The 17,243-nt window shown below is 43.4% G+C and overlaps 1 protein-coding gene and 1 non-coding gene across 2 annotated transcripts in view; both read right to left on the bottom strand.

The window, feature by feature from the left end:
- Positions 1-2,848: 2,848 nt before the first annotated feature.
- TRNAY-GUA (transfer RNA tyrosine (anticodon GUA)) lies at positions 2,849-2,938 on the bottom strand. The gene is given in 2 exon segments: positions 2,849-2,884; positions 2,902-2,938. It is a non-coding gene; the product is annotated as a tRNA-Tyr (tRNA).
- A 2,451-nt stretch (positions 2,939-5,389) lies between these two features.
- LOC135903414 (PAX3- and PAX7-binding protein 1) overlaps positions 5,390-17,243 on the bottom strand; it is a 40,407-nt gene continuing 28,553 nt past the window's right edge. Inside the window, exons 13-19 of the mRNA XM_065433734.1 lie at positions 16,597-16,726; positions 13,713-13,831; positions 11,316-11,392; positions 11,189-11,255; positions 9,420-9,566; positions 7,010-7,152; positions 5,390-5,495 (exon numbers count right to left, since the gene is read on the bottom strand). Coding sequence (XP_065289806.1) covers positions 5,435-5,495; positions 7,010-7,152; positions 9,420-9,566; positions 11,189-11,255; positions 11,316-11,392; positions 13,713-13,831; positions 16,597-16,726 — 744 coding nt within the window. The 3' untranslated portion in view covers positions 5,390-5,434. The remainder of the gene's footprint in view (positions 5,496-7,009; positions 7,153-9,419; positions 9,567-11,188; positions 11,256-11,315; positions 11,393-13,712; positions 13,832-16,596; positions 16,727-17,243) is intronic.

Raw genomic sequence — 17,243 nt, forward strand, 5'->3', positions numbered from 1 at the left:
CACATCTAAAAAAATCTTACAAACCGTTTCAGGGACCCTTTAAGGTCAACTCCAACTTTCTTATTCAGATGTGTGTGAGAAGCAGAAATGCTCTCTCAGACCATTGATGAACCGATTTGAATGAAATTTTTTATATATTGATATTTAATATACCTTCAGTCTAGAAAATTTCACATGCGAAGGGACCCTTTAGCCACAAATGCTCTGTATTCGTATCTACTTCCCTGTCCTCATCCCTCTCTCTTTCTCCCCTTTCCCCTGAGCAAAGTAGTAGGCCAGAGAAATTTCCCATAAGGCTGACTTCTCAGACTGAGTTTCTTCAAATTAATTTTGCTCTTGTAGTTACATTATAAAAAGCTAAATTCTACTGACTGCTTTAAGCATATAGTATGAAACTCTGTGGTTTTAAGGGCCCCTCACCAGGTCTGGCCATTTGGAACCGACAAGCGCAGTACATACATTGCGCGCTAACGATCGTGCCTGTGAAGTATTACACCCCTACTCGCTGCGAAAAGAGCTGAAATTTCAAACCAAATGCCCTGTGCCCTTCTCGCGGGCTCCGCTCTCCCAGCCGAAGATACGTCAATAGCGCAAATCCGCCTACGTAGGTCGCCGTGCTGTGACGTCACTGACAATAGCAAGTGACTGAGAATTATTCAAGCCAATTTGATATGTTGCTTCAGTGCACAAACTAAAGCTTAAAGGAATAATAAAACATACAAACTGAATGTCTGCATGTCTTTGTTTTACTTCGTACCATACCAAGAGAGATGTACTTCTGTTTTGTCTGCTTGTTCTTATATCGTGCAGTCGCGCGCGCATACAGCGAAACGGCGAAAGCATACATCATTTCTACTGTGTTCTAGCGCGCGATCATGCTCTGTGATCTGCTTGTGTCTGCCTCAGTGTTCGTGTAGCACCGACATATCGCTAGTCAGGAGTTCTCGTGCACCGTGCGCAAAACAAACAGCTAGCCCGATGGAGAGACCACGAGCAGAAGTGCGCCGCGCAAGAAGAAAGCGGACAAAAAATAATAATAATAATAAGTGAGAAAGAGAGAGAGAAGAATAAGAAGGCGGGCTTGTAACGTCTGCGTCTCGCAATCCTGACGTTCGCCTCCTGAGATCATAGGTTCGCGACACTGAAATATTTCTCTCTCAGCTCTAATGAACCAATTTGAAAAATTCTTGCTTTAGAACGCTCCCTAGAGGACACGTAACAACTTCCAACGTATAACCAAAATTTTGGAGGACGCTTAAGCTTCGATTTAAGGATGGAACGCGATAGCATTCCCCAATTGCTTTTCATGCAACTGCAGCTTAACCGTAACGTTTACCGCGAAACGCTGGCTGTGAACGATATATGCTCGAAGGCGAGCTTTCTGGAAGAAACGCAGCCTCTTGCATGGGTCGATCGTCTGTTGTTGTTTCACACTTTTAAGAGGAAGCTAGCTCGGGTGCTCCTATCTAAATACATGTAAAAGGAGAATTCGTTTTTATCGGCAACCACTGCACCGAATCTGACGAGGTTTGTTGCACTTAAAAGAAAAACTTAAAATCTAGTGACTGTTGGTTTCGAATTTTTGAGTTAGGTCGTCAATTTCTCATTAAAATTTGGCAAAAATCAAAAATTTTCAAAAAAACGATACTATCAAGTTTACCACACTCACTCAGCAACACAAAATGATAATACTGTTCTGTGGATTGCGTCTAATAGTACATCTAAAGCGGACAAAATTGATATGTTACACGTGAATATAAAAAAAATTTAGTAATATTGAAATACATCGTTTGCAGAACTCTTCTAACCAATGTAACAAATTCACGTAAGATATTAAATTGACATATAGAATCGGTCCGCTTTGAATGATATAATGGATGCCGTTTACAGAACTGCGATATCTGTTCTTGATGCAGAGCTAAGAACTTGTAAACTTCGTGCTTCTATTTTTTTTTTTTCAGACGGTTGAATATTTGAAAATCTTTTTAACAAAATTCAAGCCCTAAATCGAAATACCGCTTACAACATGCAGTCACTCGAATTTACCTTTCTCTCTCAAATGCAACAAATGTCATTAATATTGATCCGGGCCGGGGTTATCTCAGAAACAAACGTTTTTGCGTTTTACATGTATTTGAATAGGCCACGTCGGAGTTGGGCCCGAGCTAAAGCTTCCTCTTAATATTTCAGTATATAGAAGAGCTGCGCTGTCGGTGTTTTTCCCCATTACATTTATTTGTGGGCTGCCGTTGTCAAAATTCCGAGGAATAACTTTGTAAAGAATGAAAGACAAAGTATAAGTATGAGCAACTTTGCTTTTTGGCAAAGCGACGTCCGACGCCGGACGCCGACGCTGGATTTTCTGCGACACAGGCTCCATAATTAACGCTCTCGCGTTAAAATTTTTTACCTGGCCAGGTGATCGAGGGCCCCATGCAAATTTGGACCTGCACATTTCTTTTCAAAGTTTGCTGAAAGTTGGCTAAAAAAAAAAAGAACAATTGAAGCACGAAGTAATGCCGCACCAGAAAGAGCATCAGTTCGCAGAGCATTTAAAATTGCACGATTTGTTAACACGTGTTGTGCAGAGCAATGTTTTGTCCACTTAAATTTCTCAATTTATATGCAGCTTATAATAAGGTGTATATGTGCCCCCTCTACCTTTTCAGCGTTGTAAACAATTTTTTTCTTTCTTGTTATGGAGTTTTCTTATTTTTGGCTATGTTCATTATAACATATTGGCAGCCGAAATTGAAGAGTCATTAGATAAATGTGTCTTGTGTAAACCGAACATGCTGAACAAATGTATTCCACCACTTAAAAATTAGTAACGCAAAAAAAAAGGAACTCCGTCGAGCCGGATTCGAACCAGCGACCTATGGATGTCCATAGTCGAAACCTCTACAGTCCACCGCTCTACCAACTGAGCTATCGACGGGAACGACGAATGGCATTTGTTTTTCATACAACATGACTGAGAACAGTACTTGTGAAAGTATGCACATAGAAAAAAATTGTATTGCGCTAACCGCTGCACTGTTCTTCCTAAACTTTTGCAGAACGGTCGTATTTTGGCGTCAGCTTCGTTTAGCCTAACACTTGGCACAATTAATAGCGTGGTTTCTAAGAAAAAAAAAAAGAAAAAGAAACTGTTAGTGTTTGCGAAAAAATGGCGTTTGAAAAGCCGGCCCTCGCACCGACCTGCTCCTGGAACTGGCGAAACATTGCTTTCCGCGTGACAAGAGGTGCCGACACAAGTTTATGCTTGCATACCCATAAGCGCAGGCCAAGTAAACGAAGTCGACGCCGAAATGCGATCGTTCTGCAAAATTTGAGCAAGGACAGTGCAGCGGTGAGCGCAACCTTAGAACACGCGCAGCCAAATATTCAGGACCCTGTATGTGAAAATGAAAAAAAAAAGAAAAGAAATGCGTTAATGTAGCTAATCGTAAAACCTTGGTATTTTTTCTTTTAATCTTGTAGCCACTGCCGCGGGCGTTGCCGAGCACCGTGGATGCCGTGGTCTCCAGTTTCGAACAGGCCAAAACGGTACGCGCGCTGCGCTCCTTGGGACACAGGAACTCGAGTTGTACGTCATTTGAGTTGTACGAAATTGCACTGGGGTCATTACGAAACTTGACCAAAATGTCCAAAAACTTAGCACAGCGCTGTTAGGGTAGAAATTAAAGGCAGGAACTGTGTGGTATGCGGCCGAGACCATAACCATGCTGCAACACAGGCCTTTGCGCACAGTGCAGTCCCTAACGCAAGGTTCGAATCGCGGTGGGTTCGAAATGTGTGCAACACCGGGCAGCGAGCTAGAGCGGGCGTGCTCAGACACACCGGGCATTTTGGTCGTCATGTAGCGAAGCCGTAATAAGCATTATGAAATTACAGTTATGCGGTGGACTTTGTAGTATTAAAACAATGAAAAAGTCAATCGACCCCGGTAAACCAAATCCTCAACCTTCGGTTATCCGATTTGTCATGTTCGATCCACGCACTGAATCCGTAAATTGCTTCACAGTCTGAACACAAATATAATGCATTATGTAATTACGCTAGTTTGGCAGCTTAACACATGACAAAGAATCACGATACACTCCACTCTGTGAGGATGGCTGGATGACCAGCAAAGCTGTGTCACACGACAAAGAGGCGACACAGAATTTTGAACAATGGTACAAACATTTATTGTCTTGAATGGTGGTCATCGTGACGAAAAGTACGCACACATTTTTTATAGATTCGCGTTATGTATTCGTGCTTTCATTTCGCAATATATTGAGGGAAAACATTTGTGACCGAAATCACCGCATCGACTGGCAGTGGGCAAATGCCATCGGCGCCGTCGCACAGGAAGGGGCAGTATGGGAACGCTAGAATCTCTCTCTCTCTATGTTTGCTCTATGACGCTGGCATGATATGAGCACCATCGTAGCAAGCTGTGGAAGAAGACGACAAAAAAAAAAAAGTACTGGTCAATCATGAGAGCAATAAACTAATGTACATGTGGCCATTACACAACAAGTGCATGCCTTTAACATCAATGGCCTATCATTAGTACACATCGGTTTCGAGCTGCCACCCAAGGATATGACAGAGAGACGGAGCGAACACAGGCTAGCTGCGATGCCTTTGCTAACTGCAAAAAATCGACGTATCACTGCACATACGCGAGAGATGTGAAAAAGAATACCACCAGAGAAAGATGAACTGAAAATGCACTGCAATTTGCGGTGCAGAACAAAAAGGCAGAGCGTCTACAACTTGCGCGGAACACGATGCAGATAGCATTTACGCATGAGTGCGGCGCGGTGTTCACAGTGCTGGGAACAAGCCTTCACGGGACAAACACACACATACACAAAAGAACACTTCAAATGGTTCACTACCACACGTATCGCACCGTCTTGCAAGGCAGAACGGTGCATCAGAACTTAAGAAAATAACTCTAGAAGTAATGCAATCTAAAGGTGACCGTAGCCAGTTGACTGAGCGAGGTAAAAGTCTTCCAAGTGCCCGTGATGCAATCCGTGAAGCCCCCACGGAGATGGCAGCGAGCGCTCATCACTTTCTTTTTGCTGTTCGCTATCCATAGAACTTTCAGAGAGCAGCCAGACCAAAATTGTCCTGGCTGTTTCTGGCAGCCCGCAGGTAGCCAGAAACGTCCAGCCCGAGTAAAACGAACATGCGGCAGAAGTGCACTGTGCGATGGGCAGAGCAATCCGAGAAAAATGAAGGCGTTCTGGCTGGCTCTGGCAGCCCGCGGGTAGCCAGAAGTGGGAAATTGAAAAGGCCCATTGTCTACTAAATGAAAATTGATAAAATTATGACGATGGAAAAAGGATGACAGAGACGCACAAGTATGACACTCCTACACTACCACAAGGATGTTGCACTGCAAAAGTGCCTCTTTTATTTCCAACATGTCCTATGATTTGGCCTTGTCTGTCAGTGAGGCCAGAAGCTTTCCAACTTCTTCCAGCGCATCTCTGTGAAAAGGAAATAAAAACATTTGTGCATTACATTCTGGCAAATACTGATGCCTAGTCTATACTCACAAGCATTCTTTAGGGTGCCTTCATTTAATTTTCATTTCCATACCGTTAGGTTTCTGTTTCTGCCTCACATATACATTCCAGTTAACAAATTATACTGTGTTCGTCACGTCACCTACGCAGTTACTTTATCAGTTGTTAACGAGATTGTGTTACAGTGCCTTTTTTCATGACATTTACGCATATGTAATTCTTCAATCATGCTATTCATATTAAAACCTGTAATTTTTCTATGTTAACTATTTGTTGAAACTGCTAGCTGTACTTTTGTTTTATTACGTTTACCTTGTAAAGGAGGTCCCATTGCAGTCTTTGACTTCGGGACCTCCTTCTGAATATTAACAACTTGTAATCTTTCTAATGATCTCAATAAAACCGATTCTGATTCTGATTAATCATGCGGCACCATCTTGCAAGGAGCTACGTCACTGGCACAACCTTCTCTTCAATTTCTTTGCACCAAAAGCCTGGCCACCTCCAGCTTCCCATGGCCATGCAAGCTGAATGGGTAGGCATGCAAATTTTCTAATAAATATTGTACATCTCTCATTATTCAGGTGCCAAAGCTTTTAAAGATTAATAGCTTTTTGTCTTACAATGGCCAAACAAAAGGCTTTCTTAGTCATCATCATCAGCAGCAGAAGCCTATTTTGTGTCTACTGCAAGAAGATGGCCTCTCTCTGCGATCTCTAATTACTCCTGTCCAGTGCCAACCAATTCCAACTAGCACCTGCGAATTTCTTAATTTCATCACCCCACCTAGTCTTCTGTCGTCCTCAACTGCGCTTCCGTTCTTTTGGCACCCATTCTGTAACCCTAATGGTCCACTTACCTGTCTCTTTTAGCAGTGAACGGGGGGGGGGGGGGGGGGGGGGGGGGAATGTGTGCACTCATCCTGTTTAATATTTAAGTTTTTATTATAAGCAGGATCTTACAATAAACTGGAATTTTCAAAACCAAGGAAGAAGTGAAAACAGCTGCTTCTGCCATTGTCACAACATATTGGGAATATGACAGTGGCATTACCACAAAGCTTAAACAGTTAAGCTGCATTCAAGCAGATTTCATGAGCAAGAACACCAGCCTTCCTTTCCTGTACTTTTCATTTCCTCGCCGCTTTCATATAGTGCCTTTCTTGGAGGCGATTATCAGCCCTTCAAAATACTTTGGTTGTGTTCACATGGTACTAATTAATTGTTATGCATATTACGAACAGTCGTGTAGAACACTCAATTTACTGGTTGGCTGGTTCATTGACGAGATTTTCGTTCACCAGGGATACAGGAGAGAAAGTGAATATCATAATTTATTATATTACAATAATTATTTCAGCGCACTACTGAATAAGAAATACTGGTGTACAAGAAATGGTAGTTTGTAACATCTCATACATAAACTGGCACCTTACAGTTGCACCAAACACTTCGTAGTTCAAGCGCATGTATCACCTGGCATGCATATCCGGTCCCAAAGCAGAGGAAGCACAGAGGCCCTCCAGGTGCTGCCGGTAGAGTCGCAGAAAGCGTGTTAACAATTCCAGCTGTGGAAGCGGGCTCCCCCGCAGCCATGCTGTTGGCAACGTTGACACCAGCTGCATAGGGAAGTCGAAGCCAACGGATGCATTACAAATGCTGCCAAGGCCTTCGTGCCCAACCATGGATGAAAGAAGGGAACTAGGGGGGAGCACGACATCATGAAACCAGTGTTTGCAAGCCAACACTCCGTGAAGTCATCCCCTTCGCTTTTTCTCTCTCCCGTGCACCCAAAATTCAAGCCAACATGCGACTGCTGTGTTATGGGTGAGCTCAACTTGTAACAGTATGTCTTGTTCCCAGTAGATTTTAAACGAAGCGTACTTCCTCAGGTACTTTGCCAACTGCACTGTGCACATTTTCTACCGATATGCTTGTACAACTGTTGTTCCATGCAATACATTTATCTTTGTAACCACAAGCTGCTATCACACCTGTTGTCTTGTCGGAAGAGTGCACGCTGAGTGCGACGGTGGGAGCACTAACTTACCACAACATGATCATGTGCTGGGCCGACTTTATTTTTACTTCATTTTTATCATGTAATGCTCCTCCCTAGCTTATTTCCTTTTCTCTCCCTCTCCATGTGCGCAACTCACTTTTTTCCATACTGGTCTAGATTACACACAATGGCTGTCTAAACCTGCCTTATGATCGTGTCTATTCTGCACAAATGCACAGGGTAGCGTTTCTGCATCAAACATGCACACAAAACCAGGCAGCTTACTGCCAAATGTTTCTTCTGCACAAAATGAGCAACTTGCTTCCAAACTTGTTGAAGCTTTGACTTCACAGAGGTGTCTATTCCCAACTCCGCCCACTCCCAATGGGAGGCCACACTGCTCCGCTCGGCAGCCAAGGCCGCAGAAGCCCTGGTCTAAGGGCCCCTCGTGCTGGGACAAGATGCACTTCAAATTATTTTGATTTTAATAAAGTTTGTTGAAAGTGCTACTGAACACATGTTGTTGAACACATTATTTAACAAACTTGGAAACAAAGCACTCACGTAGCAAAGTTGTGGCCATAATTGGAATGCTACAAAGCAAGGCAGTCATAAATGTGATGAAAAAACAGGAGAACTCGTGATGGCACAACTGACAAACAGGCCGACATAGATGTGAATGAACAATATGCTTGAATGCATCAAAAGATGTATATGTCCACTATACACCAGTATGTGATATTGCATATACTATAGGGCATACTTCATTTTCAAGTAATACCCAACTGTTGCTCTTTGCACCACAAGCAGCCTTCTTTAAAGATTAGGGTAACAACTATGCTTTATTAGAATTAGAATTAGTTGTCGATAGACAGAGTTAAACAGAGAAAGTGTCAGTATGTCCAAATTGAGATAATAAAAATGCACGTCAGCTGCTATCGGAGGTGAACACAACAGTTCAGAGTGATAGACTGCTGCTGTCTGAGGAAGCATTCTGCCATATCTGCCAGAGGAAGCATTCCAGCCCTCGTGACACTGTACAAAGCTTAACCCTCTGAGGGTCACCAATGTACACTTATGGCAGCAGAAACATGTCCGAAATGGCCAAAGAGGTACATGTACAGCAGCAACCAGACGCACTTTTTTGGAATGAAATGCCGCCCGACACATCTCCGAGGTGCTGCTACCAAAGAAAGTTTTACTCTGCTGCCACCTCATGGCTTCTTCCAGATCCAATTTTTCCCTTCACACCATAGTAGCTATCCTCAGTGGCGCCCTAGAGCTATGTGTGTTTCACCTTATTCACTGCCGCATGCTCATGCCAGTGCTTGTGCGCTTTAGATTTGGTACCCTTGAACATGCTATTTCAGGTTATGGTTGTAGCAAAAATTGATATGATAGGTTACGATTGTCGCTAGAAGCAGGCTGTCGCGAAGGAAAGATATTGCTGCACGTAGGTCTCTTTTTGCAAGAGGAGCAAGAACTGATTGTATCTCATTTAGCAATCCAAAAAACAATTACTGCAAGTTTCTCGCTTGCTGGGTTTCTTCTGATGGGCACACAAACACTGACTTTACTTGTGAGTGCCAACCTGGCATGTCTTATTTTCACTATGGCCACATGTGCAGGTTGTTTCAAAGCTACTTCAAAAATTAAAATAAGTTGCGTGAATTGTGCTATACTCGAAAGGAAATGTACTTAACCATTGGACCCTTATATAATGAAGGATATATACCACACAATTTCTTGGTCACTTTACTTTTACTCAAAATGTTGGTCAGAAAAAAAAAAGAAGAAGAGACAACCTTATGAGGATGCATGTCAAAAAGGGGGGGAAAAAATTGTCTTTCAAATGGTTAAGGATGGACCAGGCCAGGCACTCACACGGGTGCATTTTTCAACTGTGTCCCTTTGAGAGAGGCCGGCCTGCAGGGCCACAATAAGGTAACGGTTCAGCAGGCTGCACAAGGAAAGCTCCTTGAGTGGCTCCTCAGCCAGCAGGCCTTGCCAGCTGAGGACATTCTTCATAAGCTGAAACATTTGAGAAAGATTGACTGTCAACGTCCCAAAGCAACATTCAGGCTATGGGAGATGTCACAATTGAAGGCTCAGGATTAACTCTGAGAACCGAGGGTTCTTTAACGTGCCCCCAATGCAGAGCACACAAGTATTTCTTCATTCAACCTCCAATTGCAATCTGGCTGCAAAGGCAAGGAATCGAATCTATGATCTTACGAACCAGTATCAGAACACCATAGCCACCAAATCACAGCAGCATACACTAAATTAAGGCCACCTTGCTTCCATCTACGGTATAGAGTGCACTCTGTTTGTGCTAGGAAATTCAGATTATAACTATACACATTTGACGTAATAGTTCTGCGGAAACTAGGAAGGTGGAGAGAAGTAATTAATAAAGGGAAAGTAGCTAAGTGCCACAAAAGAAACCCATACGGGTTCCTCAACAAAGAAAAGCTTCACAGCTCAAGAAAAATTCGTCTTGGCCCGGGACTCGAACACCGGACCACCACCTCTCCGGGGCAGCCGCTCTACCATCTGAGCTAACCAGGCGGCTAGCAGATGGCAGGCAAAGTTGTATTTATCACCAACTCAGAAGCAACGGCAAAAAGAGCTTGACGTAATAGTTCTGCGGAAACCCACAAGGTGTAGAGAAGTAATTAATAAAGGGAAAACTGGTTTCCTTTCTTGCTACGTTTGGGTAAATGTCTCATTTTCCCTTTATTAATTACTTCTCTCCACCTTGCTAGTTTCCGCAGAACTATACACATTGTATATAGGGTGTTTCTCTAACACATATATATTGTCACGTGGTGGTGACGTTAAAGAACACAGTAGCAATACTGTGGCAGACAAAACTAGCTTTTATTTGTTATTGCTTGTCACAGTATTTATTTGTTATTGCTACATTTGTTAGGCGGTGAAACGTGTCGCCGGATAAAGACAAACAAGTACACGTGTCAATATATATCTATGTAGTACACTAAAGTTCATTATTTTAACCAGTTATCATCAAAGGTATCATTACAAATGGACTGCACTGTATTTGATTGCAACCATTGGTCAATAGTACAGCAAGTTCTTAACATAGCAACCTTTAAACTGTGCTTCCTAATGCACAGTGTTACGCCACGTCTGTCAAATGCAGAAGTCATGCTCTCTTGTATGTTGCTGATTGAACATAGTATTTGAGTGGCATTGTGTGAAACCACAAAAGAAATGGCTGTACGGTCATGCAATAATTTTCAAGGTAGTAGTAAGTATCAATGAAAACTAAAACAGAGTAGGTGCCAATATGGTTGACAGCTTCTCATGCCATGACAAACACAGCATACATCAAAGGAACTTGTTCTAAACCAAGAGAGAGAGAGATGTAAAGGAGAGAAAGGCAGGAAGGTTAACCAGAATTAAAGCCTCCGGTTTGCTACCCTGTACTAGACACCAAGAATGTCACAGCAGCTCAGTACGGGAGCTTTACTGTAAAAACAGCTGTCCAGGTCTTTGTTGTCGTTTCACCCTACAAGTATTTTAAAAGTTTAAAAGCACCGGAGTACGTGCAAATATGCTCTGTTTTCAAGTGCCGCAAAACTCGCTATAACCTGCCTGTTTGCTTGCTTTTTGCTGCCAATACGCACCTTAAGGCAGGACCAGAACTGGCGGTGAAAGAAGGCCGCAGGCGCTCCTGACCTGTTCTCTAGGACCCTGCAAAGGTGACAGAGCGTGCGTGGTCACAATGAAAACAAGACTTGCAGGGTCACTTACTCTTTGGGATAGAGGGGAATGTAGACATCTTCATCCAAAGCTCGACTAATACGTGCTGCCACCTTGGCCAAGAAGTTCTGCAAGTTCAATAAGGGAATACAAGTTCTTAAAGGTCAACTACAACTAAATTTCACTTTGGCTAAATTGGTAATAAATGAGTAGTATATACTACAGAAGCAATTTTGGCAAAGCTGCAGGGCTGGCAAGTGTTAAATTTTCTTAACAGCTGCACTTGAATAGTGCCTGAGCAGACAACGCATGCGACTGGTGGTTAGCAGCTATGACACAAGTCCCAGCACCATTGCCTCCAAAATTTTTCAGCATGCTTTGGGGAGCTGCAAGCAGTGCCTAAACTCAGATGCCATGCTGATGAGCCATGAGGTCTAGGTCATGCGTCACTTTCAACAAGCAATAATCGTGGTGTATTTTTCATTTTCGCTATTAAAAGTGCCTACTTTTGAAGCATTTTTCAATGCATCCACTCATTTTTCAAAAGTAAGAATTGCATGGCGGTTTTTCTGTATCCAATTTTTGAGTGTAGGCTTTTTATGTAGCCCAAAATGTCATTGCAGTTTGCTTTTTAAGATTTGTGACAAACAGAAATGAAATTATGTACCTTTGCTTATCTCTATATCTTACAATAGAGTTGGTCATATTTTCTAAATTAAACAAATGAACAACCACACAAGAAGACACATCACTTTAGACGTAAGGGTGCTAGGGATTGGCAGCTTGCAGTTTGACTTGTAGCTGTTATGTCTAATACCTCAGTGGAGTGAATGGCAATTTGATCCAACCATGTGGGAACAACAAAAAAGGAACAACAAACTGCAGCAGTGGCAGCCAAATGAAACTGGTGAGGGGCAAGCCTTTTAGTTTGTGCCATCATATTGTTCTCATGGAGTGATGCAGAAATAAGCAGGGGCAAAGAACAAAAGTAACATCTGTAAGCACTCCTTTCACAATTAGGTCTTTCATTAGCACTTCTTTGAGCCCTTGGCTGTCATTGGTGGTACAAAGTGTTCCACTGCATTATAACTGTAAAAATGTATTTTACTAATGGCGTGAGACTATTTGAAATTTCAAAGACAAATCAAATATTTCAGAATATTCAATTCATATTTGACATGAGAATTCAAATATTGTCAAACTGTCAAATATTCGCTTCTGTTTGGATATAAGAGATAAGCCTCAAAAGAGGAAGGTGGATGCAAGCAGGGCCTTCTACAAATGACTCGGCTGCAGGAGAGCCTCAGTTGCTGCACAGAGGCACCAGTTCCTGAGTAAGCGCATGAGGCAGATAATTTATATTGAAGAACCTCCAGTCATTCAATAAAAATGCCTGGCTTTTAAGGCAGTGTAAGAATTCATTGTCTCGATTTAGACTGTGGAAATAAGATTGCAAGAGGCTCCTCCTACGAGCAGTGGTCCTCCACTCCGCAATGCACAAAGGCGCTACAGTAGGGTTTGTCGACTCTCTGACACGACACAGAGAAGGCACCACAAACAGAATGTCAGCAAACCGGGTTTATTAACCCAAGGTACAACACAGTTTGACAGTCAAGGCATTTACAGGCAAAGGTTCACCACAAAACTGATCAACTACATGCACCCACTGCGCTGCTACATTGTCGCTGTATTGCGACTCAGGGTCGAAAAGGAGGCTGCCTCTTGGGAGGCCAAGAAGGGCACATCCCGGTGACATGTGCTTGCCTAGTGACTTGACACCAGGAGGGAGAACCGTAGTTTGGGCAGGAAATCAGCTCTGGTGCACTAGCCATGTCCACCATGTTGCCACTGAAGCAGCAGCACCCGGAGATAAAGGTAAGCACAAGCTGAGGGATGAGGCGCAGGAAGGCACCTCGATCCCCATAAGGCAAAGCAAATTATTTTCCAGTCTCAATATATTTGCATCCCTTCAGATCAATGTGCAGGACTGTTGTGTTGAACTAATCTTCAACAAACACAACACAGGTGCATCTTTTGAGGTGCCATACCTTTCTTCCATTACTATTATGTGATGGTGTTCCAAATAACTGAAAGCAGTTGTTTGTCACAAGCTTCTCAATTTGAATGAACGTCCATTTGTGAACGGCGTTACATGAACTTTCTTTCTTTCTTTTTTTTAGCCAAATGTAAACCACTACACAAGCTTCATATTTCTTTTTGTTTGGAAATGATAAAATATTTGGTATTCAATTTAATATTCGTAAGTATTCTTTTTATTAGTATTAAAATTTGAATTCGGAAAATTTAATATTGAACACCACTGTTTTTAAGTTCACAAATGTCATGAGGGTAGCCCATACATTACATCTGCACAAAGGTGGCAAACACAGTGAGAAATGAGTACACGCTTGTATGCACACAGAAACTGCAACAGAAGGTAAGGCAAACCTGTAGGTGCCGACTTTGGGCGTTGACTGTTGGGTAATCCTCAACCAGCTTCTTGGCTGTCCGCACCAGGTTCAGTGTCTGGGTGCTGGACATGGGGTCCCAGACCTTCTCTGCCAGTGCTGTATACAACATATATTCATGACTTTCATGCTTCACCACTTTAGAAAAGACAGCAGTGACATGCAATCTGCAGTAAAAACTTCACACACGCCTCCATTATACTGTGACCAAAATTACAAAACAAATCAAGTAATCTACTTGTTCTTTCGAGCACGAAACATGCCTTAGGATGAAAGATAAGAACAGTTCTGTATGCATTAAAGTGCAACATGAGACAACAAAGTGACAGCTACAGGACACACACTGTGTTGTCATCGTGCTATCACTCTGTTCCCATGCCTATACTCGTCTCGCCTCTTGTAGCACTTACAAATATACATCTTCCCATCTTGCAGCAGCTGTGATTTCTTGTCATTACAGTCGACTCTCATTGCAATGGACCCTGATAATCCAACAAAAAACATCCTTTGTATCCGAAGTCCGTAATATGCGAAACGCCTCACTTCCAAAGTAAAAAAAAAAAAAGAAGGTGCAGTTTTGCCCAAAAGGTGAAGCATTTATTGCAATAGCAAATTAAGCAACATAAGCACAGCAACAGCAGCGCACGAATTGACCTTCATGCTGTCTCTCGCTTCAACATGAACTAAACGTCGAAAACATAGCACATACGAAGCTACCGGCACTGGGCGCACTTTGTCCACATCGCAGATCGCATTGAAGATGAGGGCCACGTGCGCGCACACTTTGTTACTTTCTCTGCTTAAAGGCCCCTCACAAGGCCCCCAAGCAAATTTGGTTTATACGCTGGAAGTTGTTACATGTCCTCTAGGGAGCATTCTGCCGCAAAAATTTTTCGAGGTGGCTCATTAATAGCCGAGATAGAAATATTTCAGTGCTGCGAACCCATGATTTCAGCAGGCAGGCTCCACTGCATAGCGAGACTCCCTCTCCGCTCGCCTCGTCTAGCCTTTGCAAGCGAAATTCTTTTCCCTGCGTTCTCCCATGCCGGACCTTGAGGATTGTGCGAAACCTATGTCACGGGCGCCGCCTTCACTTTTTTTCTTCTTCTCGGTTTTTTTTCCCCCGGCACCATGCATTTCCGCTGACGGCATCGCGCGAGAGCTGTTGTCTGGTTTGCACAGTGCACGATTTTGCACGGCGTGCACAAGGAAACATGACTAGTGGTATAATTCAGTGCTACACGAATACTGAGGCAAAACATACGGATCGCAGAGCATGATCACTGCTGGAGCAAGGTAGAAGATGGCATAGTTTCGGTACCTACACACGTGACTGCATGACCGTGCGAACTTTGTTCACATCGCAGATTGATTTCAAGATATGGCGTCAGCACGGGCACGCACTTTGTCCACATCGCAGATCACTTTCAAGATATGGCGGCCATGCCATAAGTATAGCAGCCGCCAGAGTAGAACCAGCCCTCTATCTCTCGCCTCCTGCATGCGATGCTGAGCCACGATCATAGGCTGACCCTCGCAAGTCAATTGTCAGCCCGTGTAAACACGGCAAAAGTATGTTTTACACACCCGATATTGAAAAAAAAATTGCCGCTAATTTCGTCCGCTGTAGCCGATAGTCCATTGTAGTGTGGTCCGCTAAAAGCGAACTTCATTGCATTAATAAAACAGGTAGAAGAAACTGAGGCTGAAATATGGTCCATTATATCCAAAAGTCTTTGAATGTGGGTCTGTTGTAATGAGCGTAGACTGTACTCTTTTTTTTTTTTACAGATATTTGCCTGAAAAGTCAGCTTCCCAGAAAATGACAGTTCACAAAAGTTTAAGAGCTCTGTAAAGGTGACTGAGACTAACTTGAGAGACATTCCAAAAGAAAACACAATCCGTGATCAGCAATGATCTGAGATTAGCCAAAAAGACTGTAGGAGCCTAAGTATGGAACAAGCTCAGCACAAGCATTACGTTGAATGGAAACTTAGCTGTTATAAATTTTCTCACTTGCTGTTTGTTTCTTGTCTCTCGATCCTATAGCCTTATGTCACATGTACAGCAACTAAACAAGAGCCAATCAGACAGGTTGTCTTTCCGTCAGATTGGTTGCCTTTCCACAGATATGCTCACTTGTCATTAAAAAGACAGTTTCACCTGAAAGGTGAAGCATCGATTGTGATAGCAAATTAGGAGACAGCCATAAGAAGTAAGGAAAGTATGTTTATCGGCCGCATTAACTAGCAAACATTCGCTTGCCAACTAAATTAACAAGCATGGTGTCAGCGTGCACAGCAAACATGACCGCATCACATTCGATGAACCGCAGACACTCGCTGTTGAAATGCTGGCATGAGGAAATGCGGCAGCAGCAGTGAGCGAAGTGATCTTCATGCTGTCTATTACTTCATCACAAAGTGAGCACCGAGAACACACAGCACACACAAAGCTACGAGCCGCCGATGCAACTAGACTCTGCCCAATTTCAGATTGCTCTCAAGACACGGCCGTGTGACTGCGCACAATGCCACATGCGCAGTTGCAGCCGGAGTACAATGCCGCCCCCTCCCTCCCCAGGTGCCTCGGAATGTTGGATGCCTCGCGCGCCACAGAAGATGGCGCACTTCCTCCCCGCTTCTGTTCGTTTCGCACAGGTAAAATTGAGCCGCGATCATCGTCTCCCTTCGCACGCTTTCGCTTGCACATACAGCGTGGGGCAAGTGGTGATGGTGTTACTGCCTTTGGACTTTATACAGAACCTCACAGTGACGGCGATGTCGACAGCTGAAATGCATTTGGAGTGTCCATATAACTGCTATAGTAAAAATAGTTGCTTCACAAGGAGAGAACTGACAGACCTGCCATTTTTGGCAGAAGAACGCGCTCCACAACGCGAGGCAGCAGGCACAGGTCAGGGTCATCTGGAGTGTCCTCGCCGTAGAACAGGAGTGCTTCGTACCATCCACAGCCTTCTGGGCTCTCAGGCTTCTGCACGTGACATTGCCATAAGAATTGATGTTTGTAGGAGGACAGGAATCACTACTTCAAAGACCGAATTTTTGCTAGGCAATGTTGGAAACTGCAAAGAAAAGCACAACTTGGTAGTAGCCATTGTAACACAGAAAGCATGGACGGTAATTATTCATTCAAATGGTAATGCTGGCAATCAGCCCTTCATTCATAGGGCATCATCAGCTTCTGGATCAATCAGCTGCCTCTTGTTCACCTGATAAAGCTGGCTCATCATGCTGGGACCTATAGCGCTTGCAATACAATATCAATCCAATACCGTGAGCTTACTCAGGCAAAAGCTGAAGCTTAAAATCTTGAGAGCAGACACAAAGCAGGCGTGGTAACACTCACGGCAGAGTCAAAAGTAAGAAACACAAAATGCATGTGGCAGTATGAGATAGCACAGGCCTCCCACTCTGTCAAGAAACTTAAGAAGTGGACTTAAGTGGACAAGCGTATGACCAGCAATGTGCAGGTTCCCTTTTCACATAAA

The sequence above is a fragment of the Dermacentor albipictus genome, chromosome 5 (assembly GCF_038994185.2).
Source record: "Dermacentor albipictus isolate Rhodes 1998 colony chromosome 5, USDA_Dalb.pri_finalv2, whole genome shotgun sequence".
In the NCBI taxonomy this organism is placed as follows: domain Eukaryota; kingdom Metazoa; phylum Arthropoda; class Arachnida; order Ixodida; family Ixodidae; genus Dermacentor; species Dermacentor albipictus.